General features: G+C 48.0%; 4 protein-coding genes across 5 annotated transcripts; 3 read left to right on the plus strand and 1 right to left on the minus strand.

Moving 5' to 3' along the window:
• Positions 1–8,199: 8,199 nt before the first annotated feature.
• On the minus strand, positions 8,200–9,862 carry LOC307091400 (uncharacterized protein). Its single transcript, XM_079758366.1, has 4 exons — positions 9,683–9,862; positions 9,436–9,536; positions 8,829–8,999; positions 8,200–8,737 (listed from the first exon to the last, which is right to left on the minus strand). Exons 1-4 carry the CDS (start codon positions 9,771–9,773, stop codon positions 8,282–8,284), a joined length of 819 nt encoding a protein of 272 aa, XP_079614492.1. The 5' UTR covers positions 9,774–9,862; the 3' UTR covers positions 8,200–8,281.
• A 630-nt stretch (positions 9,863–10,492) lies between these two features.
• Positions 10,493–11,122, plus strand: LOC307091504 (uncharacterized protein). The gene is made up of 2 exons (XM_079758503.1): positions 10,493–10,693; positions 10,825–11,122. Exons 1-2 carry the CDS (start codon positions 10,549–10,551, stop codon positions 10,962–10,964), a joined length of 285 nt encoding a protein of 94 aa, XP_079614629.1. The 5' UTR covers positions 10,493–10,548; the 3' UTR covers positions 10,965–11,122.
• A 574-nt stretch (positions 11,123–11,696) lies between these two features.
• Positions 11,697–17,175, plus strand: LOC307091142 (uncharacterized protein). 2 transcript variants are annotated; one of them, XM_079758042.1, is made up of 12 exons: positions 11,697–11,810; positions 12,041–12,083; positions 12,219–12,321; positions 12,809–12,921; positions 13,005–13,075; positions 13,579–13,701; positions 13,859–13,954; positions 14,049–14,180; positions 15,013–15,153; positions 15,263–15,285; positions 15,405–15,445; positions 15,553–17,175. In XM_079758042.1, exons 2-12 carry the CDS (start codon positions 12,050–12,052, stop codon positions 16,953–16,955), a joined length of 2,280 nt encoding a protein of 759 aa, XP_079614168.1. In that variant the 5' UTR covers positions 11,697–11,810; positions 12,041–12,049; the 3' UTR covers positions 16,956–17,175. The 2 variants fall into 2 exon arrangements, with proteins under 2 accessions (XP_079614168.1, XP_079614167.1); XM_079758041.1 differs by lacking the exons at positions 11,697–11,810; positions 12,041–12,083 and having other exon boundaries at positions 12,090–12,321.
• Positions 17,176–17,312: 137 nt separating this feature from the next.
• oxa1l (OXA1L mitochondrial inner membrane protein) lies at positions 17,313–23,783 on the plus strand. Its single transcript, XM_079758043.1, has 11 exons — positions 17,313–17,827; positions 18,340–18,474; positions 18,591–18,719; positions 18,841–19,141; positions 19,750–19,893; positions 20,134–20,219; positions 20,590–20,754; positions 21,655–21,759; positions 22,327–22,489; positions 22,853–22,933; positions 23,533–23,783. Exons 1-11 carry the CDS (start codon positions 17,702–17,704, stop codon positions 23,652–23,654), a joined length of 1,557 nt encoding a protein of 518 aa, XP_079614169.1. The 5' UTR covers positions 17,313–17,701; the 3' UTR covers positions 23,655–23,783.
• Positions 23,784–24,185: the final 402 nt, after the last annotated feature.

Below are 24,185 nucleotides of genomic sequence, written 5' to 3' on the forward strand. Positions count from 1 at the left end.
ATGCACTACGTATCACTAGTCTTTGAAGATGCTGAGTACATGGGTCGGTTAAAACCTGCGTTAACTTAAACTGATTCCAACTTTGACGGACAACTTCAAAACCAAACCAAACGCGTTAAAAGTGATATTAAGATATTAAACAGAGTCAACCCCCGTTCATCATTGATTTGCCAATGAAAATAAACAGGATAAATGTCTTTTTTTTGGCTAGATGTGGGTGGGGATAGGTAGAGGAACTACATGGACATCAGTCCCCCTCATATCGTCGGCCAGGGCAGCGCCAGATAAGCTCTGACTGGCCTCAGTAATAATAAATTCCAATGACAAAACGTTAGAAAATGTTTCTCCAGGCTGTCATTCGAGGTGACTGATGTGATGCCCATGGAGAAGGGGAAGTTGTGGTTTTAAGATCAGTAGGAAGGAATAAATCATGGAAAATGAAAGTCAGATGAAGAAATGGTTAAATGAGTCAGTGTGTGTGTGTGTAACTGATAGTGTATTCCCTTCAAGCTGTGAAAGTAATTTGAAAGCTTTTTCCGGTTTGCCCCGGCAGACTCGAACCGAGGCCATCTCCTCCTCCACCACCAACTCGAGGGCCAGAACGGGAGACAATCCTACCGCCAACCGTGCTGCGCGTTCACTGTCTTGCATTGCGCAGAAAGTAGGCGGTTTCAGTAGGCGTACGATTTACATCGATGTACCGAATGACCCGAATAATGGAGAGTAAGACGAATAAAGAAGCGAGAGAAGAGGACAACCGATCTTTTTCAGCGATATCTTCGGCCAAAAAAAGTCAACAATTTAGCTAAATGCAATTAATTCAACCAAAAAAGCGAACAATGTGAAAATAGTAAAGAAACGTAAAGCTTTTATTCATAAAATGTACTATTGAAGTATGGGCCCTCACAGATTGGGCGGGAAATCTAGCCCAATCTGGCAACACTGTTAATCCTGTGTTATTACTGGTCCCACAGCTCCACCGTGTGGCGACGTGATGAAGGTGCAGTCCAGTGTCGTTTAGCAGATCGTGCGGCAATGTGAGCCACAGCCTCAGCCCTATTTTTTAGCCATACTATTTCCCCCAGTGATATCGTAATAAATACCAATACAAAATCCATTTTCTTGTTCAATTATATCCCTGTACCGAATTGATAAAAGAAACAGATTCGAATGGTGTCACCGGCGACGTGGCTTAGATGGTTAAAGCGCCTGTCTAGTAAACAGGAGATCCTGGGTTCGAATCCCAGCGTTGCCTTTTGTGGCTCGTGAGCGACCCAGAGTGAAAGTTTGGATACGTGCTTTATTAATAGGCTGTATGTGAGTCAAGATATAGGCCTACTCCAAAATGCCCAAATGAAGAACACAAACGTAAAAGTAAATGTAAAAAGAATTTGATCAACCTATCGCCTATCGCGTAGTATTACATTACTTAATTGGACTGAATTGTAAGTCGCATACACGTGTTTACACGCTACACGTGTTAACACCCTGATCACTTGAAGCAATGTAATAAAATTCGTTATTGTCAAGACGTCACCATTCAGGAAAAATGTGATTCCACGCTGCGAGCAGGGTTCGAACCTGCGCGGGAAGATCCCATTGGATTTCAAGTCCAACGCCTTAACCACTCGGCCATCGCAGCTACAAACACAATAGGTGTGACATAAAGGTTAAATACTTGAAAAAGAAAAAGACAATCTACATTGATTATTATTATAATATTACAACCATGACCAATCATATTAATTTCATTAGGTATTGAATTTATTTGTATCCATCCAAACGAACTTTGCATTTATCATGAAAATCAATGCATAAACTGGAAACGGAAGACGGAGAATTAAGACGTTGGTGGCCATGTTTGACACCAGATTATTGTATTGAAAAGTCAGACTGGGAATGTCCTGGGATACGCTATAAATCGCTATACCTGTACCCGACAATTGAGTCAATAGTTGCAGAGTAAGTTCACAACACTGTAGTCGTCCAATCAGCAGCGAGCATTGCACGGCAACCAGAAGGTGTTGAATGGCACCCGTCACTAACCAATCCGGGTAATGTCTGTCAACCCAGAGATTTCTCAGGATCTGATTGGCTCTGTTGCCCCACTAGGTAGGAGCATCCGTGCCTGTTAAGATCTTGTTAGGACTTTGTTAGGAACTGTTAGGACTTGTTAGGAACTGTTAGGACTTGTTAGGAATTTGTTAGGAACTGTTAGGACTTGTTAGGACTTTGTTAGGAACTGTTAGGACTTTGTTAGGAACTGTTAGGACTTTGTAAGGAACTGTTAGGACTTGTTAGGAATTTGTTAGGAACTGTTAGGACTTGTTAGGACTTTGTTAGGAGTTGTTAGGATTTCGTTAGGAACTGTTAGGCAGTCCCTTCAGTGACAGGCTACATCCGGGGGGGGATCAGTGGAAGTCACGGGGGGACGGGGCGCTCAGCCTCAACGTCATTGAGACCAAATGGTAATATTCTAAGCGGGTATGGAATTATACTTAAACTGTGATTCTGATAAAGAATTAAATGCTATCTAAAATATTCAACTGTATCTAGTTTAGATACAGTTTAAGATACGAGTGTGTTGATTTGTAACAAGTTTGAACGAAGGTTAACCGTTAAAAATTGACCAAGTGAAGAAGTCTGGAGAGGTTGAAGTGTCTTAGGTTGAATTTACTTCCGTGGTTAAAAATCATATTTTAAAAGGTTGGGTGAGAATGGAACCACGCAATTCCAAGATAATCTGAACATTTTATATTTGTGTTAGATTAGCATAGTGCTTTGAATCTTTTATTGTATTTCACTAAGTGAACACAACAGACTTGTCTTCAGTCAGAAGTGAAAGAATATCATTTAATCCCTACGTGTATAAACTGTTGTGTGCCCGTCTCATTCAAGTCACATACCAAAAGTGAAACTAAACAGCTATGTTTACAATGCAGCCTCCATTCAAACAAACAATGCAAGACATGTATTTTGGTCTTTAGCCTTGCCTGTTGCATTATTCTCTAGATTATCATGCCTCTTATAGTATCAATAATTATAAAAAATGAATTTTTGATAATGTGATGGAGGCTACTCTCACCTACTAGTGGAGGTTAATGTCAAAAGAGATGGCTGGCCTTAAACATGGTGGCACACAGAATGAGGTTTTTGTTCTTCTGGACAACGTGAGTGGCTCAGGTACACTGGAATGAATGTGTAATGGCTCATTGCACAACATTAAACTATGGCTTCTCGTAAGTGATCAAACAATATTGTTGATCTACTTTGCACGCCATCATCAAACTATGGCTTCTCGTAAGTGATCAAACAATGTTGTTGATCTACTTTGCAGACTATCTTCACCACTGCAAACTATCTACATTGTAGTGGAATACACAACTCCGCCTCACTCTGCTTTTTGAACATCGTGCTGGTGGATGTTTGATTTGTGACTCATCAGTTCTCAGAGGCTGTGAAAATGTTGTATGCAAATGTTTTCTGTTGATTGTGTCGTTGAATGTTAGTGATAATCAGTGACGAACATGAATGACAATTAGACACAATTAGATAAATGGCTCCAGACCAGGGTCGAAATGTAGTGGTAAATCAGATATATCTTCACAAGCAATTTTAAAGGACCCCTATTCTAACACCAGGTGTTATATGGAATTCCATTACAACCTTGTCAAAATTGACCCTCAAGTGACATCTCCCGTGGGATGTCCGCCCCGTTGAGTGATGGATAGATCAGAGGACTGTACCAACTGTAAGGGGGATCCAGTGTGCATCTGGATGCCGCACTCCCTTGTGTGATATTGATTAATTTACTGGATGTAAATTGTTTTTATTTTTAAGGAAATCATTGACACATTCAGTCTACTTTGACCCTCACTTGGATAGACTGCTTTTGGTTTTTGAGAAGCGTAAGGCTGACACAGATGGCTTCACCAAGGCATTGGGGATCACAGAGGCGGACAGTCAGTCATGCCTTTGGTCAGACAACATATTTTGTTGTGCTGTTGAAACACAGGTGTCGCTCATACAACACTAATAAGGGGTCTGTATGAGTGTACCACACTAGCGAGCATGACACACATTGACCATTGCTGGTGCTTTGACACACATAATGGAGACACCTGCTCACCCAATGTTAATGTTGTGGTCCACACCTGTGCTTACCTGCTATGCCAGCTCTGTGATTTGGCCCTGAGGACTCTTTTGCCCTGATGATTTGAAGGGGGCTTAAGTGGGAGGGGCCTTCTTTCACCACGGCAGCAGGAAGTATGGACGTTAGGGACCAAGGGGCTGGGCCTCATCGTGCCGCTCTGTGGATATGAATTGGAGGTGAATCGCAATAGCAGCCTAGCATAGACATGGCTAGCAGCCTAGCACGCACATGGCTAGGATAAGCATGGACAGTGCTAGCAGCCCAGCATAGACATGGCCAGCAGCATAGCATGGACATGGCTAGCAGCATGGCATGGACATGGCTAGCAGCCTAGCACGTACACAGGTAGCAGCCTAGCTACTAAACATTGCTAGTAGCCTAGCATAGGCATTGTTGGTAGCCTGGCAAGCACATGGCTTGGAGAATAGAATGCAGATGGCTAGCAGCTGGCATCAAGTATGTGCAACAATGCTTTTAATAACTTACACATTCATGCTAGGTAACCGGTTGGTAACCTACATCCGGGTGATAAAATTCAACTGTAGCGAATCAACTGGCACACTTCCTTGAGTCGTAGAAAGGTATTTAGTTGGTCAATTACCATCGAACTCTATCAATACGTCTCATGTTGTATCATTGTCAATATAGCACCTGAGGGTGTTAATGGTTATAATGCATTCCTATGCACGTCAAGTCCCACACCTTTGGAATTTCCCCAACTGACCTGTCGCTAAATCATGCCCCTGTCGTGGCGGATGAAAACGTAACCCGCTGACAGCAGCTCCGGGGGCACCCGCGAAGCAGGGACGCCATGCCGCGTGGTCGGGACCGGGGCGAAGGCCCTGGCGCCGTCCAGCAGGGAGGGGCAGAGCGGAGGCGGACCAGGGCTCCGTCGACTTGGGGATGACCAGCTCGGCCGATGATGACCGGAGGTCCTCCTTGGGCGCTGTCCTGAGCCCCAGCAGTTTGTCGAGCCAGTTGCTGTCCGTGAGGCTGGCTCAAAGGGCGGCCTTCATGGAGCGATGAAAGCGCTCAACAAGTCGGTTAGCCTGCGGGTGGTAGGCGGTAGTGTGGTGGAGCTTGACCCCCAGATTCTCCGCCACTGCCGCCCACAGCTCTGAAGTAAACTGCGGGCCACGGCCAGAGGAGAGGTCAGCAGGAGTTCCGTAGCGGGAGACCCACACCGCGATGAACGCCCGGGCCAGGTCGGGGGCTGTCGTTGAGGAGAGCAGGACTGCCTCCGGCCTGCGCGTCGTCCTGTCCACCATGGTAAAGAGGTAGGTGAAGCCGTGCGAGGGGGGCAGGGGTCCCACCAGGCCCACGTTGACATGGTCGAACCTCCGCTCGGGCACCGAGAACTGTTCCAGGGGGGCCTTGACATGGCGATGCACCTTGGCGCGTTGACAGGCAGTGCAAGTGTCGACCCAGGCTCTCACATCCCTCTTGAGCCCATGCCAGATTAACTTCTCTGACACCAGCCGTGAGGACGGTGTCCTACCTGGGTAAGAAAAGCCGTGTACCGCCACGAAGACGGGGCGTCTCCAGTTGGCGGGGACTACCGGCCTTGGCTGACCCGTGGAAATGTCGCACAGGAGCTTGGCCCCTGTATCACTGAAGAGCACCTCCTCCAAGCGCAGCCCTGTGTTCGACGACTTTAGAGCTTAGACAGAGGGGTCGGCGGCCTGATCCACAGCCATGAGGTTGTTCAGCTGGACCGCACCGACCACCACCCTGGAGAGACAATCCGAGACCACTTTGGACTTCCCAGCCACGTGCTGGTTGTCTGTGGTGAACGCGGAGATGTCGGAGAGTTGGCGCTGCTGGCGGTCGGACCACGGCTCCGCTGTCTTGGACATGGCGTGTGTGAGCGGCTTGTGGTCCACGTAGGCCGTAAACTCAAGGCCTTCCAGTAAAAAACGGAAGTGTCTGACCGCGAGCCACAGCACAAGGAGATCTCTGTCAAAGGTGCTGTACTTGCGCTCTCTGGGAGACAGCTGGCGGCTGAGGATTGCGAGTGGCTGCCAGGCATCCCTAACCCACTGCTCGTACACCTCCCCCACGGCAAAGTCTGATGCGTCCGTGGTGAGAGCCGTGGGCGCAGAGGGTGAGAGGTGGGCCAACATGGCCACGCGGGCCAGGGCCGCCTTGGTGTCCTGTAAGGCCTTGCCACATTCCGCCGGCCAGTCGACCGGTTGCTTCAGAGCCTTGCCCTTCTGGGCCTCGTACAGCGGTTGCAGGATGTGAGCTATGTGGTGGAGGAAGTGATAGTAGAAAGTCACGATCCCGATGAACCCCTTGAGCTCGCTGACTGTGCAGGGGCGTGGGAAGGCAGCAACAGCTTCAACCTTCGAGGGGAGGGGGATCACACCCTCCGCGGAGACCTGATGCCCGAGAAAGTCAAGGGTGTCCCGTCCGAACTCACACTTTGCCGGATTGACAATCAGCCCATGTTGGCTGAGCCGTGTGAAGAGGGTGCGGAGGTGGGACAGGTGCTCCTCTTCTGTGGTGCTCGCGATGAGCATGTCATCCAAGTAGACGAAGAGCATAGAACGATGCCCACCTGCTCCTTGTGCGCGAACTCCGCCCTGGCGACGGACAGCTTCTCTGGGTTGAGACGCCTGACTCTGGCGTGGAGGGGAGGCCCATTGGTCTCGATGTGGTGCTCCACTCCGTGCTTCACCGTGGGCTCGGAGAAGGTGGGCTTAGTAAGGTCAGGGAATTCGGCGAGCAGCCGAAGGTACTGGTCACTTTCGGTGAGCGTGTTGGACAAGCCACTGTAAACCGCCTCTCCCTGCGTGCAGGCGAAGGAAGCGAAAGTCTGTGAGTTGACCAGGCGCCTGTTCCCCACGTCCACCAACAGGTTATGGACGCACAGAAAATCTGTGCCAAGGAGGGGAAATGTGACAGCTGCGACGTCAAAATTGTTGTCAGGCAAAGCGTTGTCCTCCGAAGCACACGTCCACCGCCCTAGTGCCGTAGGAACGGATAGGCGTGCCGTCCGCACCCACCAACTGCGGACCGTGCTCTCCCTTCGCCACCCCCGATCTCCCTAACGGAATGATGCTCCACTGGGCACCTGTGTCACAAAGGAATCTGCGACCGGAGACGGTGTCTTATATGAAGAGCAGCCTGTTGGTGACACCAGCGCTCAGGGCTACTACTGAGTGCCGGCCCTGCCTTTTCCCGTCGGTCCAAAGGAGCAGGGCGAGCGGCACCGTTTGGCGCCAAAAGTGGCGTGGTAGAAACAATGGCCAAAAACAAAACCTATAATGGTAGAAAAAACATTTGCGGATCCCCTGAAATACAATCGCGGATCCTCTAGGGGTCACTGAATCCCCGATGAACAATTTTGGTGTACACGTTTTAAAGTAAGTTACGTTTGCTGAATGGCAGAATTACACTATTAGTCCAGCAACAAACTAGTGCTTTCAATCTTTTATTGTATTTCACTAAGTGAATGCAACAGTCTCTTCTTCAGTCGGAAGTGAAAGAATATAATTTAATCCCTACGTGTATAAACTGTTGTGTGCCCGCCTCATTCAAGTACATACCGAAAGTGAAACTAAACAGCTACGTAACAATCCAGCGTCCTCCATTCAAACAAACTATGCAAGACATGCCTTTTGGTCTTTAGCCTTGCCTCTGGCATTATTCTGTAGATGATCATGCCTCTTATAGTACCAATAGTGGAGGTTGGACCTACTAGTGGAGGTTCATGTCAACAGAGATTGCTGGCCGAAAAGATGGTGGCACGCAGAATGAGTTTCGCTTCTTATTGACAACATGAGTGACTCAGGTACACTGGAATGTTGTGGAACGGCTCTTTCTTTATAGGACTGATTCTCTTCTACTTTGCTCGCTATCTTCAAACTATGGCTTCTAAATAGGCCATTTCTAGAGTGGAATGTTGTATCTTAAAGGGGAAATATTATACCACCAGGTGCGAGTGTGATTAGCCATTACAATCCGTTTTGTCGCTCACACCTGCTGGTATAATATGATAACTTTAATTATTTTACATAATAATGAGCAGTGGTGTGCCGCCATACCATTCCAAAAAGATGTTTTATTGTCATAACAATCTTATAAGGCATAGTGTCGACAACATGAATGATAAATCAAACAGTGTTATTTTCTGTTCCATATTGGCATGGTGGTCTGCCTCGGTGCGATTCCGCTGCTGCAGGGTATGAAATAGGAGCTGGTCTTCAGGCACTTCCTGGTGAGCTTCAGACACACAAAGCAGAACTCCACCTTGCAGCGTGGGCACAGGATGTTCTTGCAGCCGGTCTTGTCGTGCTCCACCTTTAAGCCACAGGTGGGGCAGGCCCGAATGGAAGGGCAGGGCCCCACCCCCGCCACCTGGGACAGCGTGATGGTGTTACACCCTTTCAGCAGCTCCAGATCCTTGTCTGAGCAGTCGTCGTTGTCACAGCGGTCGCTGCGGGGCGCCCTCCCCTTCCAGGGCTTCAGACACTGCCAGCAGAACTGCTTGGTGGGCTTGTTGCTTTCTTTACAGATAGTGCAGTGGAAACAGAGATTGTCTAAAGCCTCTCTTTCCACGTAGGTTTTGCAGCCAGGGCACTGTTTGGGATGAAGACAAAAGGGTGGCCATGAAATAGCTGACATTTTGTCTAGTTTTTCCTTTCTCTGGACGCATAATAAGGCCACTTACTGCTTTAAAGTCACAAAACCGTGTAGCAGCTAGACGGCCCAATTTCATTTCAAAGTCCAGCATCTCTTCTTGTGTCAGAGCCGCCAGCCGGCGGACCTCTGTATAGGGCCACTCGGCATCACACAGCTCCATGGCCACCGTGAGTGCAGGGCACTTAAATGTGTACTGGCCCTGCGGAGCAAGAACACACGACAAAACGTTACTTTTTTGGTCTTGCTCCTGTTCTGGCCATATTAATTTCAATAAAGTTGGTTTCTTGTAGCTACGGTTTAATAGGGGGACCCAGGGGCCACGCCTATCTACCAATTACAGATCGTCTACACAATAGTGAAACTGGTCCGGTCAAGTCACTGTTAAATAATTAAGGAATAATGTACAGCCAGTCATTGTCACCAAATATACCCCAACAGGCCGATGCAAGACCCCAACACCAATGTACGGGTTTATTGCTTTTGCTCAAAATGAAAGGCCAGTCTCTTTTGTAAATAGCATCTGCAACGGTCAGTTAATCATATTGGTGGTCTGTTATGCAGACCGCTGAAGGCTCGTAACAATCTGAATCGAGTATTCAACAAAGCTGTGGAATCAACGTGAATAATATGGCTACCTGGTCCAGCAAACTGCGACACCACCCAGTCAGAGACTCTGGCGTGACGGCGTGACCGCAAGACATCTCCGCTCTGAGCTGCTCGTCTCCGTCCTCAGGTGCTGAGTGGAGGGAGACACACGCACTAGTCAATGCAATCAATCGATGAGCCTGATCGAGGCTTCAAAATAAAAGCATTACGGGTTGTGGATGCCTTGAATTAAAAACAACACGCTTGGTTAATTTGGTTAATTTGATGGTCACTTACGAAGCGGGTCTAAGTCATCTGGTCTGTTGACAAATTTAAGAGTGGTGTCTCCCGGATCATAGCTCTTCTCCTCTGAATGCTGCCTGCTCATTTTACTTTCTACCGACTGTTATTGCTCGTTTACTGAGATGAGTTAAACTGCTGCGTGTGGATGGCAACTGAAAGAAGTCGGGCTTTCGTTTCTCTTTCTATCTTTCTGAGAAAACACGTGATTGCGCGGCAGGCTGTCGGGGATTCATTGAGTCATCCCCTAGTGGCGCGGGAACGCGCGTTGTGCACAAGGGAACGCACGTTCTGCCTGAAGGTGATGAGTCCGCTATGAGATTGTTGAGATTGTTATAAACTATAAGCAACACAACTACTGGTTAGGTTTAGGTAACACAACAATTGGTTAGGTTTAGGTAACACAACTAGGCCTATTGGTTAGGTTTAGGTAACACAAATACTGGTTAGGTTTAGGCAACACAACTAGGTTAGGTTTATGAAACACAACTTGCTGAGGGTCAGGCAGAAAGGTCTTTCTGAAGCCAAACCCCTCCATGTGCTTAAGTTCTTCTTAAGGCTTTTTGGTCCGTCGTGTATACATATTATTGTTTGTAATTATTTTGATTGAAGGATAACAATAAAAGCCATTTAAAAAATGTCCTACATCTTGCTGGACTTGTATTCATTGACGTAAACGTGCACAAGTTCGTTTCACATCGGAAACCGACGCTGCTCCTCTCTGGTGAGTCGTCGGAGCTGAGCGCACAACCGCCAATATAACACTGACTTCACTCCGCAGACCAGAAGGAAAGTGAAAGTTTGAGTCTCCTTTTAATTACCTCGCTCACGTAAAGTCGTGTCATTCTGCCTCATGCGACACCATGGGGAAGATTTACCAAGTCATAGTGATCGGGTTGAACGGAGAGAACATGACCATCGACCTGTGTAACACTGAAGAACAGATGAAGGCGATGACAGTGCTGCAGCTTAAGAAGAAGTTAGGCGAGCGTCTTCCAGGGAGGGCAGGTACATGGCCTTTGAAATACCATTATTTAATTCGAACCAACTAATCACCAGACCAACAGCTGCAGGGTATAGCCTGTGTGGATCTGGCCATTTAACGGTGCATTAATGTCAAATATCGTCTCGGTATTCAGGGAACAGCGTGGACAACATCCGCCTGATCTTCACAACCGATGGGCTGGATGACGACGAGAGCACCCTGGTCTCTTATGGAGTTCAGCACAAGTCCGCGATCCAGATGGTGATCAAGGTCCCGGGCGGAGTCCGGCTCTAGCGACAACAGTGACGCCCTGACACCCCAACCCCCCCTGACCAGCGAGCACTTTGATATTGTATAGTTCATCATACGTTGATGTGAATGATTGTCATCGTCAACTATGTAGCCTAGTTGTTGGATAACTTAATGATGTATTAAACCGAATGCCTGGACAATATTTCGTTTGATTTGTTTAATCATGCATCAAATCAATTTAATCGCGCATCTAAGGGAAGGACTCATTCCCTTACGTAGGCCTGTCTTAAAATAATTAACCATAGGGGAAATAAGAATGTTGTGAAATCATGAATACTGGGAGGAAATATCACAAGTATTAAGTTCTATCTGAAGTTCAAGACAACAAATTTCTCAAATAAAACCAGGCCTACAACTTTTCTGCTTCATTATTATTTAAGCGTTATTGTTGCAGTGCGTATTTTATCCTCTGAATATACCTAACCATGTAGATGGGCTGCATTTATTCAGTGCTTTTCTAACCAGTAACTACTCAAAGCGCTTAACAATATTGCCTAACATTCGTTCCCACACCGACGGCGGAATCAACCATGCAAGACGACAGCCAGCTCGTCTGGAGCAGTCGGGCTGCAGTCAGGGTCAGGCTTCTTGCTCAGGGACACCTTGACTCCCAGCTAGGAGGAGACGGGCATCGAACTAGAAACCTTCCCTTTAACAGCCAACCCGCTCTACCTCCTGAGCCAAATGCCTGTTGCATGCCTAAACACATGAATGTTGTTTTCCTGGCTTGGCTTCGAAATCGAAAGTGAAAGAATGGCTCAAGAATAGTTCAACTCCATTTTGTGTTGAGGAGCAGGCAACACAACACTGGACAGAGCCAAGCTTAAGGTAGGCATGACGACCTGATGATTAGGCCTATTCCAATAGTCGATTACCGATCGACAACCATTTCGATTTGCATTTTGGAATGGATAAATACGCGCGCTCATAGGGCTGGTCAAATTCTTATGAGCGTCAAATATTTTATTTTTCTCTTAAATTCCCCAACGAACCAATTAGTTATGCATTTAATAATTTCACAATTCCTAATAACAATTTCAATTTATATTCCTTCAAAGGGACACGCCATGAGTTATTATAATAGTGTACGGAATCGAGCAGGTACAGTTGTATTTTTGTATGACGGGACATTACTCCATAGTCCTATATCTTGTTGGATGTTTTAATTGGCATGTATAGGCCTGGTTATGGTGGTATCTGTTGTGTTTCTGTGTGTATCCCCTCCTCGCGATGCAGAGCCCAAGTACAGAGGCTTGAGAAACCAGGGCTCCACCTGCTATCTGAACAGCGTGCTTCACGTGCTCTTCATGACCAAAGAATTCAGAGACGCTGTCCAAAGGTTTGTTGTGTTAGTCCTCCAAACCCCTTCACCCGGGCTCCACCTCTGTCCCTATAAGACTACCCCATCTATCATTAACTGTCTTTTTGCACTATTACAACATATACAATTTGCACTATTACAATATATCATACAATTTATCTTTTGCTACTATTACTAACTGTATTTTGCAGTATTAATACTAAAGAAAGCTTTTGCTATACTTTCTTACATATACATAATAGACTTTATTTTATTGTATATTTTTATGATTAGTAAATGTCTATCTGTTGTGCACTTTATTGTTTACTTTAGTGTTAGGAAATGTCTTGCCTTTATCTCTTGTGCCTGTTCACTTTATCTCTTTGACTGTGGGATAGTGAGAAACGTCTTTTCGATTTCTATGTATGTCTGGTATGTGAAGAAATTGACAATAAAGCTGACTTCGACTATGACTTTAAGCCTTTGTCATCTCATCACCAAATCCAAAAAAATGTTTTTGCCACAGTGAAAGTTCCCATACCTCCTACATTGATGCTGAGCTCAAAGATCTCTTCCTTCAGCTGAAGACCGGTTCTCCCACTGCGGAAGACATCATCCGCAGACTTGGGATAGAAAATGGTACATGAAGAAACCTGAAGAAAAATAGGAAGTGTGTATCCGATGACCTTTAATTCTAAAACCCTTGTCTCTTCATCCTTCAGTATGGAAGCAGCAAGATGCGGCCGAGTATTTTGAGAAGATGCTAAGTCTGGCCAGTCGTGAGGTCTCACAGGTGAAGTGCACCTTCAGAATAAACATCTCCTGCATTTTGGATTCACCAGGACTGAACACACACCAAGTCTCTTTACCAGGGTGCAATTTGCCGGTGGGGATGGTGGGGATTATCACCCCCTCTGGTTTACACGTCCTACCCTCTGCTGAATTATTTTTATCCTCGGTGGGGATAAAAATTACCCCCCCCCCACCCAAAGTATTTTCACCATTACATCGTAATAATTAACAACCAAAATACACAGGGTCCGTCTTCATTTTGAAACATTTTAAAATGTTTCTCAAAATTATCCCCCCCTCTGGTTTTTTCACAAATCGCACCCTGCTCTTTACTATTGTGTCCATTGGGCAATTTATATCATGTGTGTGTGTCTGGTTGTGCATGTGTGTGTGTGTGTGTGTGTGTGTGTGTGTGTGTGTGTGTGTGTGTCTGTGTGTGTGTGTGTGTGTGTGTGTGTGTGTGTGTGTGTGTGTGTCTGTGTGTGTGTGTGTGTGAGTGTACAGGTTTTCCATGGAAGGTTAATTCAACGCATGTCATGTTCGTGTGGCCAAAGCACTGATGAACACAATTCCTTTTGGACTCTGAATCTCCCGATTAACAATGCCCACAATGGAGTTTATAGCGTGGTAAGCAACCTGCAGCCTTTATTATAGCCTTGAGAATTAGAGTAAAAAAAGGAGACTACCCACAGCAGAGTTATGTTCATGATTATACTATTGTATTCTATGGTTGTGATTTGAGATAACATTTCGTCTTCATCTTCCATCTCGTCTCCTTTCACAGGAAGACGGGTTGAATCGATTTTTCAGCCAGTCAAAGTTAACCGGAGACAACAAAGTGTACTGTGATGAGTGCGAGGTCAAAGCAGACTCCACTACTGTAAGTGACAACACTACTGACTGAATGTACCACCATCTTAACAGAGAGGCTGTGACTCGGCTCCTCTCCTTTCTTTATTCTGTGTTGCCGTTAGGAATGTGAAGTAGAACTCTATCCAAAGGTTCTTGTGCTGCTGCTCAAGAGATTTGAGTTCAGCTACTACGAAATGGACTACGTGAAAAACGACTGCCCTGTGGATGTTCCTTTGAACATTGAAATTCCAAAGGTACAACGCATACACACACACAATAATAATAATTAAATAATAATGCATTTTATTTGTAGAGCATTCGAAAATCTCAAAGTGCTACAGTGTTTAAAAGAAAAAAAGGGTTGTAAAAATATATAATACATAATAGTAATACAGTACAATACAGTGAAAGAAATTAGCAAAAGGTAAAAAAAAATAAAAAATTTAAAAAAGACTAAGGTTTGGTTTAAAAACAGCTGTAGTCTGTGGGGCCTTCAGGCGGTCGGGGAGGCGTTCCATAGTCTGGGGGCAGCGGCGGAGGAAGCCTGATCGCCCGCGGTGCGTAGCTTGGTCTTGGGTGGTCTGAGGGTGGGTGCTGATGCAGAGCGAAGGGTGCGTGAGGTGGTGTGGGGGAGAGGAGGGTGGGGGGGCATGTCCCTGGATGCACTGGTGGGTGAGGAGGGAGACCTTGTATTCAATTCTGAAAGTGATAGGGAGCCAGTGAAGGGATTTGAGGAAGGGGGTGACACACACACACACACACACTCGCATACACACAAGCACACACACACACACACACACACACACACACACACACACACACACATATGCACACATATTCCCAAACACAGACGAATGAACCCTATAGGAACCATGAAAACTAGTGCATATAAAGTCAACTCATGCCCCTCTGATGGTGGCTGAAGGGCAGGCTATGGTGCCACCCTGTGGCCATGATGGGTAGTAGCAGTACGCAGTACGCAGTGCGGGGCGCAGAGTGAAGCCAGTGTCGCTTCAAACAGGTGCAGAGGCCTGTCAATTCTCCTGGTTATGCCTTCCTCATTGTCGTCTCTTTTTCACTGTTCAGGGTTCCCTCATTCAGAGCTATGAGCTCTATGCCACTGTGGACCATGTGGGAAACCTGCGTGGTGGCCACTACACAGCCACCATCCAGTCTCCAGACGACAGAGGCAGCTGGTACAAGTTCAACGACTCCACGGTTACACCGGTAAGTCTGGCGTCTCTTTGGCAGACACTGGCTATCGTCTAATATTCATATCTTACTCAGTACTCGTAGTGTGTTGGTGTTTGAACTCTAATCCTTTTACTTTCCACAGAAAAACAACTTTAATCCAATAAAGTATGTCTCAACTTTTTTTAAATACTTTTAAATTGCTGCAACTCAAAATAGTCCCAAATAGTTTGTGTTGCTTCGTTCCTGTGGACGATGATTTTTTTTCCTGAACCCCTTCCTCACAGGAGTCAGAGCGGCTATCTCCTTTTTTACAGAAAGACACAAAGTAAGTTTAGAAACCAGGTCCACGACGAATCTCCCATGAAATATACTTTGGACAAAAGTATATCTTGCCATCTTCTTCTTCTTCTTCTTCTCCTTCTTCTTCTGCAGTGAGTGATTCACCCCAGGAGGACCACCACGGGTCGTCTGTGGACCCGGCCGAGTCGGAGACCAATCAGAACAAAGCTGAGGACGGCGACGCTGACTACGATCGTGATGACCGCTTCTGCACTCCACCCTCCTCCTCGGGGTCATTGGTTGAACAGCCGGTGCGGGCGGGGAAGGGTGATGTCACGAGAGGTGATGAGGTCACAAAAGGGGTGGTTCTCACTGAGTGTGCTGATGTCACCAGAGCAGATGATGTCAGGGGGGGGGTCGATGTCACTAAGTATGGTGAGGTCACTGAGATGGAGTGTCGCAAACCAGCTGATCACCCTGTCCCACAGGAAGCAAGCGGCTTGGAGGGGGTTGATGTCCCTGAGTGTGGTGAGGTCACAGGAGGTGATGAGATCGTGGGGGGGGACCCTCAACCAACGGAGAGTGAGAGGGTAGACGGGAAGAGTGGCGAGCGCATTGAAACAGATGTAGAGGTTCCGACCAATGAGAAGGAGTCTCACGAACCAGGTGATCACCCTGTCCAACAGGAAGCCAGCAGCACCGCCCCAATAGTCAGCGGTCCGGAGGTCGTTGTTATCGAGAGGGGGAGGGGCTGGAGGGAAAGTACGGATCTTTTGGAAGACCCTGGGGAGGGGGAGAAGGAGGGCGATGTATTACAGAAGACTGAAAATGGCAACACTGACGATGGCAACACTGACCACGATAGTGATAGCGATGCCAACCACACACCACCCTCCTCCTCTGAGCCAATGGTTAAACGGCCGGTGTGGGCGGGGAGGGTTGATGTCACGGGAGGTGGTGTCAGGGAGGGGGTTGATGTCATGGCGGGTGGTGATGGCATCAGAGTTGATGAGGTCATAGAGGGGGTTGGCGACATGGAGTGGGGGGATGTCAGGGAGGAGGATGATGCCATGGAGTGCGGTGATGTCGGGGCAGGTGATGAGGTTGTGGCAGGGGACCATCAACCAATGGAAGTTGAGGGTTTAGATGGGAAGGGTGGCGAGAGCATGACAACAGGTGTAGAGGTTCCGACCAATGAGAAGGAGTCTCATGAACCAGATGATCACGCTGTCAAACCGGAAGCCAGCGGCACCGGCCAAATAGTCAGCGATCCAGAGGGCAGCTATAACGAGAGGGGGAGGGGCCAGAGGGAAAGTACGGGACTTTTGGAAGTTTCTGAAAGGGGGGCGAGGAAGGGCAATGTAATACAGAAGAAACATAGAAAAGAACCAACTAGACCCTATTTGTGCTCTGGAACTGGGCAGAGACACAGAAAGCGTAGATGGGGACTGGGAAATAGAGTTGACAATGTCAAAGAGAAGCAATCAATTAAAAAGAGACAAAAGCGCTCGTGTCTTGGAATGTGTTGGAATAAGCAGACCTCGGATACAGAATAAAAGCCAGTTTAACTAGGCTTTTAAACATTCAGGTTTTTTATTGAACATGTATTTAAACCTTGTGCCGGGTTGCAGGAATCAAAGCTGAATTGCGCCTTGGGTAATGAAGTTAAGCTGTAATGAAAGGGCATCAGCTGTGTATTTTTGGGACACTATCCATTTTCAACATGTTGACCGGCATGATGATTACAATTAAAACCTTGACTATATTTGATCAGTACTTTTTTGAATCAATCTGGTTATTTGTTCTGCTTTCATAGTTTGGGTGTGCTGTTTGTTAGACATGGCCCAAAATATGCATAGGCCTAATAAGCACGTTTGGTGTGCTCTCAGAATCCCGAGTGGGACCGTCCCGAAATGCCGCAATAAAGTCGGGAGATTTCTCCACTTGCAACTCGTAGTTGGGTCCATGCTAATATGCAATCTTAATAATTATAATCATTTACAACATTAAAATATTTACCTCGAAATATGCAAACTAGACATTTACTTAATATGTCTCTTTACAGCGGTGATAAATATAAACGCGTTGTATATTTCAGAAAAAAAAGGGCAAAGATAAATGCCTCGATTTGACCAACGACCAAGGCCAACTGAATGGATGGAAAATATGTGTTTAGCGTCTGCGGCCGAAATTCTGACCCGCGTCCTTGCAGTGTTGCAAGATTGGGCGGGAAATCTGACCCAATCTGGCAACGCTCGCTGCTGCGTCCTTGTTGCTTTCCGTAGCTCGAGTATGACGTCACATGAAGATGGCGGCCCTCGGTAGCAGCGGGGTGACTCCGGGCCGCTTCGCGCGACGCCTCCTCAGACACACTCAGGGTACACTACGCCCGGGGAGCGGGGGTCCACCGTCAGACCCCCTGAACCAGGTCAGTGGCTCCATGCGGTGCGTGGTCGTAGGAACGTCCGTGTGTGTGTGTGTGTGTGTGTGTGTGTATGTGTGCGTGTGCTAACCCGCTAGCCGCTGCACGCCCGGTGTGACTTTGACAGGCAGCAGTCCCCTCTCAGGTCCGCCTTCAGAGTGACCCGCAATTGTTAAATTACAGAGACGGTTCCCTACCGGCCTGCGGTGCAACGTTTCTGCACCGATCTCTCAAGTTGTGTCGTTCTTGACTTAGTTAACTTCTCTGCACTCAATGAGTCGTAACGTTTAGAATCAATTAACCCTGTTCCCATCAGTTAACCCTGTTCCCACCAGTTTACCCCGTTCCTTCGGTTAACCCTGTTCCCACCAGTTTACCCCGTTCCTTCGGTTAACCCTGTTCCCACCAGTTTACCCCGTTCCTTCGGTTAACCCTGTTCCCACCAGTTTACCCTGTTCCTTCGGTTAACCCTGTTCCCGTCGGTCCAAACTGTCCCATGTATCCCCGTGGGTTAACAGGCGTTCGGACAGCGATGTTGTCTCCACTCGGCAGTGGCGTGCGCGAGTCCCACTGCCAGGGTCCTCTTCGGCAGACGTACCAACGGAAGGTTTCTATTGGTCAATGCTGTGGCGGTGAGGCACAACAGCACACAGGTGAGCGGGACTCTGCACACACGGTGCTGTTGTTGTTGTTGTTGTCAGGCGACCGCTATTAAACCGCTAGCCCAGATGGACTCACCGCTGCTCCCTTGTCCGTCTCCCATCCTCAGTTTCCCCGTGAAACGTATTCCATGGACGACATTCCCGCGAAGGAAGCTCCGTACACGACAGCAGAGCTGGCGACCGCGCCGGTGCTGTCCGACCCCACGCCGGTCCTCACAGAGTCCCTCCCCCAACAGGTCCAGAACACATGACTCATTTCATTAGTTAAAATGATAACGATAATTATAATGATGCATATAAATCGCACTGCTGGCCTAGAAACGTCCATTTTGCCTCTTCTTCACGGCACCGTTCCAGATCTCGGTCTCACCGGTAACCACGGCCATCCCCGCGGCCCCGCCCTCTCTGGAGGCCACGCCCACTCTGGACGCCTCTCCAATCGGAGCGCTGGCCGACCCGACCCCCCTGCTCCCCCCGCCGCTGGGCGAGCAGCTGCTTGGGGGGACCCTGCCCACGGCAGCGGAGGTCCTCCAGCTGGCCGAGCCCACCCTGGTGGAGCTGGGCCTGGCCGGACACACCCCGGTGGGCTTCATCCAGAGCCTGCTGGAGTTCATGCACGTGGACCTGGGCATGCCCTGGTGGGGCGCCATCGTCGCAGGTGAGCGCGGAGCCCTCCTCTGTGGCGTTCGGCTCAGGAGGCTGAGCGGGTCGGCTGGTAACCAGAGGGTTGCTGGTTCGATCCCCGGCTCCTCCTAGCTGAGTGTCGAGGTGTCCCTGAGCGAGACGCCCTCACCCTGACTGCTCCTGATGCGCCGGCTGTCGCCCTGCGGGGCTGACTCCGCCGTCGGTGTGTGAATGCGTGGTTGAATGGGTGAATGTGAGGTGGTATTGTAAAGCGCTCTGAGTGGCCACTGGTTAGAGAAGCGCTGTATAAATGCAGCCTGTTTACCCTTCCTCTCCCTAAGGATAGACGGAGGCTTTCCAGAGTCAGCCACCAACACAACGTCCTTTTGATCAGCTCAGCTATCACATCATAATTTGGTGACGCATGGAAATGGGTTTCATATTCCACCATACCATGACTAGTTTAAGTGATGAATGGATGTCCTTTGGTCGTGGCGTACACGTTAACATTGCCCAGAGAGATCTTCACCCTTCAGGTCTGCTCAGAACATGTTGTCCCTCGAGGGGAATTTCGATATACAGTAGATGGTAAAAAAATAATCATAGCTCCTTCCTCCCCCTCCTTCCCCCCTCCTCCCCCAGGCACGGTGCTGGCCCGTCTGGCCGTGTTCCCTGTCATCGTGAAGGGGCAGCGCGAGGCGGCCAAGCTGAACAACGTGATGCCGGAGATGACCAAGCTGACCAGCCGCATGACGGAGGCCAAGCAGAGCGGCAACAAGTTTGAGTGTGAGTGTTTCTCCTTCTCCTTTCCCTTGTCCTTAAGAAGGTATCGGTGTCGCACTGTGGGCTGCCAAGATGGCCGCAAGGTCATTCGGTTCCCCCCCACCCAAGTAGTCTGTGGAACCAAGATGGCCGCAAGGTCATTCGGTTCCCCCCCACCCAGCTAGTGTGAGGAACCAAGATGGCCGCTGGGAGAATAACTTATTTAGTAAAAATAATAATTGAAAAGTGTGTGTGTGTGTCCAGTCTCCAAGGCCTACACGGACCTGACCCTGTTCCAGAAGAAGCACGATGTGAACCCTCTGAGGGGCTTCCTGGTGCCGCTGGTCCAGGTGGGTTCACCCTCCGCCGGTGTCACCGGCCCCCACACAGACAGGCCCCCACACATGGCCCTGCCTGTGGACTAAAAGACTTAATGGGATGGCTGTGAGATTAGTGTTTATTCTTTTTTAAAGGGGTGATATTCTGCCACCAAGTGGCAGAATATCACCCCTTTAAAAAAAAGAACCCTTTAACAGTACACCAATTACAATTCAACCATTCTGACCGCCCAAGTTGAACCCTTATGTATCAAATGGTTTTGGTGTATTTCCATTTGGATTCTTCCCTGTGAATGCCCGCTCAGCCATTTGCCCGTTATGATCGCTCACATCCTGTCCAAGGCCCGCCTTCACCTCGGTGCGTTTCCCCCCCCTCTCCCAGGCCCCCGTCTTCATCTCCTTCTTCATCGCGCTGAGGAAGATGGCCTACCTGCCGGTGCCCAGCCTGCAGACGGGCGGCGCCCTGTGGTTCCCCGACCTCACCATGGCCGACCCCTTCTACCTGCTGCCCATCGCCGTCACCGGCACCATGTTCTTCATCCTGGAGGTGCAAGGGGGCGGGGCCTCACTGGGGGGCGGGGCCTCACTAGGGACCCAGTCGGCTGGCGAGAGATAATGTTGAGCTGAATGGAACTCTATATTTCCATTTACATTCAGGGCGTTTAGAAAACGCTTTTATCCAGAGTGACTTACACTAAGTACATTAGTCAGAAGAAAGAGAAACAGTCACTATGTTAACCCATTCCCCGTATGCAACAAAGATAGCTAGGATAAGATGCTACACAATGCTAAGTACTATTTCTAAGTACAACATACAATAAGTGTGTAAGAGGAGGGAGGGGGGAGGCTATGCAGAGACTAGGTGAACTGTGTGTGTGTGTTTAGTCTATAAACGTGTTTTGAACTTTATGTCTGTTTAGCCGTGAAGAATCACTTTATCTGTCTCTTGCCACTCGTTAGTGGATCTTACACTAGATCTTCCACTAGATATCTTACACTAGATCTGACACTAGATCTTACGCTAGATCTTATACTAGATCTTATACTAGATCTTATACTAGATATCTTATACAAGAGTCCACTAGATCTTCCATCAGATCTTAACTAGATCTTCCACTAGATCTTAACTAGATCTTCCACCAGATCTTCCACTAGATCTTAACTAGATCTTCCACCAGATCTTCCACCAGATCTTAACTAGATCTTCCACCAGATCTTCCACCAGATCTTAACTAGATCTTCCACCAGATCTTCCACCAGATCTTAACTAGATCTTCCACTAGATCTTAACTAGATCTTCCACTAGATCTTCCACTAGATCTTAACTAGATCTTCCACTAGATCTTACACTAGATCTTCCACCAGATCTTAACTAGATCTTCCACTACCTGGTCTGGACTGCAATGCGGCCAGCGACCGCTGACCCCCAGCCTGTGTGTGTTCTCAGCTGGGCGCCGAGTCGGGCATCGATAACCCCAACATGAAGGCCATGAAGACGGTGTTCCGGATCATGCCCTTCGTCATCCTGCCCCTCACCATCAACTTCCCTACGGTCAGTAACGGGGGGCGGGACTAAAGATCCATACGGCCAAACATCGGCGCCCTTCTTCCTGCGATGCGAGAATCGTTACAGTGGCGCCAAATATCTATATCTTTTTCTATATTTACTTAAAGAAAATATTATTATTTTTTGTTGAATCTTTATGCTTCATTCATAAAGTGTTAGATAGGAAATAGTGCCCCAAATATCAATATTTTAATTGATAAAATCAGGCTCTCTAAACAGATATCCATGCGCCTTGAGGTGGCGCTCAACACACGAATGAAGGAAAGGTGAACTCAGTTTACTAACCAGAGTAACTGAGAAACTCAGTTTGGACCGTGAATAAAGACTGAATTCCAGAACTTAACCTTTTCACAGTCATGTTGGATTCATCGTTAGACATATATCATGATGTATCGTTATAGTAATCGTCTCACAATATATTGATTATTGCAGAATCGCTTTATCGCCATTATTATCGGTATCGTGTGTGTGTGTGTGTGCGTGCGCTTTGCTTCGCTTTGCGTGTGCACCTCCTCTACAGCCATCTCTTTAACCTGGTTCCCCCCCCCCCAGGCGGTGTTCACCTACTGGCTGACCTCCAACAGCTTCTCGCTGTGCCAGGTGGCTCTGCTCCGCCACCCCTGGGTGCGGGAGAAGCTCTCCATCCCCCAGAAGATCGTCCACCCCGCCTCCGCTCTGCCCGCCAACGACGGCTTCGTGGAGAGCCTGAAGAAGGGTGAGGCCCGCTGCCGAGACACGGCGCTTACTCACCCAGCCGCGGCCATCTTGGCTCTCAACGCTAGCTCCCAGCTAGCGTTGAGAGCCAAGATGGCCGCGGCTGGGTGAGTCAGTAAGGCCGCTGCTGGGTAAGTGAGCCCTATTGGCCGTATCACCCAGAAGCGGCCATCTTGGCTAGCGTTGAGAGCCAAGATGGCCGCTGCTGGGTAACAGTGTTTCATAGAAGCCCTATTGGGGTTATCACCCTGCCGCGGCCATCTTGGCTCTCGACGCTAGGTGGAACTTAGCATTGCATATGTCTGTTGAATAGGTATTTTTTTGTTTTTCAGCGAAAGACTAAATATACTCGTCTTTTCTCCAGGCTGGAAGAACGCCCAGCTGGGCCAGCAGCTAGAGGAGAGAGAGAGGAGGATCAAGAATCACCTGGAGCTGGCCGCCAAAGGTCAGCCGCAACCTTTAACCCCCATGACCTGCTAGACTAGGATAAGGTTAAGTTAAGCTATGGTTGTAGCCGTGGCAAGTCGGAGCATTTGCGATGGATTTAACTAGAGCTCGGCCGCGCTGGTTGGGCCAGGAGCCGCCTGGAGCCGGTCTGAGCCGCATGGAGCCGGTCTGAGCCGCGTGGAGCCGATCTAAGCCGATTGGAGCCGGTCTAAGTCGATTTGAGCCGGTCGGAGCCGGTCGAAGTCATGAAGAGTCTCTGTTGAGTCATGAAGAGTCACTTTACATTTACGTTTACATTCAGGGCGTTTATCAGACGCTTCTACCCAAAGTGACTAACAATAAGTACATTTGTCGGAAGAAAGGGAAACAACATTATATCTCTGTCAGTACAGTAAGGATGTTCATAGAACCAAGGGCCAAGCACTTACAATCACTAGGTTAACCCATTCCCCGTAGACAACACAGATAGGTAGGATAAGAGGTGACACAATGCTAAGTACTATTTTTTGTGCCAGGACGTACCACAGACAAGACTATTGGAATGCAGCCATCATCTCTACAGGTCTTCTTCACACCTTTCTCCTCTTCCTTCCCCAGGTCCATTGAGGCAGACTTTTACCCATAATCCTCTCCAGCAGGAAGCAGCGCCAGCCAATAACAAGCCTGTGTCCCAGACAGGCAGGGACAAGGCCCGCCCATGGAAGGAGACCATTGGCTAGATGGGAATGATTGGCGGCTGTCGCCCAGCGAATCGTGTGTAAATATGGACGCAATAATGGGAGAGGAGTGAAGAGTTGTCTGTGTGTTATTATCCAGAGTAAAGTCGTACAATATTTACTGGACTGTGTTGTGAATTTGTGAAGCTGCAACCAGTTTGGAAATGGAAATGACTCAGATTATGTTCAGTGGTAATTTTATTATAAATAAACGCTTTTAAAGTTGAACTTGTTTATGGTGATCAGAGCAACATGATTCTAAAACCTTTGACTGTTCATTAGATTGTTAATATATTAGTCAATTCAATTTTAGTTCAAATTTGGCAGAGATAGCCCTTAAAACAACATCTTCTAGCTGTGAAACTTTACAGAACATCGCTTTAGCTCCCTGGAGTAATGACAGTTTTTACACCTCCCTCTATATTATACATCGTACTACAGTTTTTTTGGTCCACAGTGCTTTTGGTTTCAAAGGCTTTTCACTTCAAGCATCCAACCATAATCAAAATAATGTATTGCATTCAGGTCTGTTTG

The sequence above is a fragment of the Pollachius pollachius genome (assembly GCF_949987615.1).
Source record: "Pollachius pollachius genome assembly, chromosome: 20".
Classification (NCBI taxonomy): Eukaryota; Metazoa; Chordata; class Actinopteri; order Gadiformes; family Gadidae; genus Pollachius; species Pollachius pollachius.

Bases quoted from the DNA above. Each gene is read 5' to 3' on its own strand.
- oxa1l (XM_079758043.1), top strand. From the start codon at position 17,702: ATGAAGATGGCGGCCCTCGGTAGCAGCGGGGTGACTCCGGGCCGCTTC. The intron at 18,720-18,840 runs GTCCAGAACACA...GCACCGTTCCAG, and splicing joins CAGAGTCCCTCCCCCAACAG to ATCTCGGTCTCACCGGTAAC. The intron at 21,760-22,326 runs GTCAGTAACGGG...CCCCCCCCCCAG, and splicing joins TCACCATCAACTTCCCTACG to GCGGTGTTCACCTACTGGCT.
- LOC307091400 (XM_079758366.1), bottom strand. From the start codon at position 9,773: ATGAGCAGGCAGCATTCAGAGGAGAAGAGCTATGATCCGGGAGACACC. The intron at 9,537-9,682 runs GTAAGTGACCAT...CCCTCCACTCAG, and splicing joins AGATGACTTAGACCCGCTTC to CACCTGAGGACGGAGACGAG. The intron at 8,738-8,828 runs GTAAGTGGCCTT...CATCCCAAACAG, and splicing joins GGTTTTGTGACTTTAAAGCA to TGCCCTGGCTGCAAAACCTA.
- LOC307091142 (XM_079758041.1), top strand. From the start codon at position 12,170: ATGGTGGTATCTGTTGTGTTTCTGTGTGTATCCCCTCCTCGCGATGCA. The intron at 12,922-13,004 runs GTACATGAAGAA...TTCATCCTTCAG, and splicing joins CAGACTTGGGATAGAAAATG to TATGGAAGCAGCAAGATGCG. The intron at 15,446-15,552 runs GTAAGTTTAGAA...CTTCTTCTGCAG, and splicing joins TTTTTACAGAAAGACACAAA to TGAGTGATTCACCCCAGGAG.
- LOC307091504 (XM_079758503.1), top strand. From the start codon at position 10,549: ATGGGGAAGATTTACCAAGTCATAGTGATCGGGTTGAACGGAGAGAAC. The intron at 10,694-10,824 runs GTACATGGCCTT...CTCGGTATTCAG, and splicing joins GCGTCTTCCAGGGAGGGCAG to GGAACAGCGTGGACAACATC.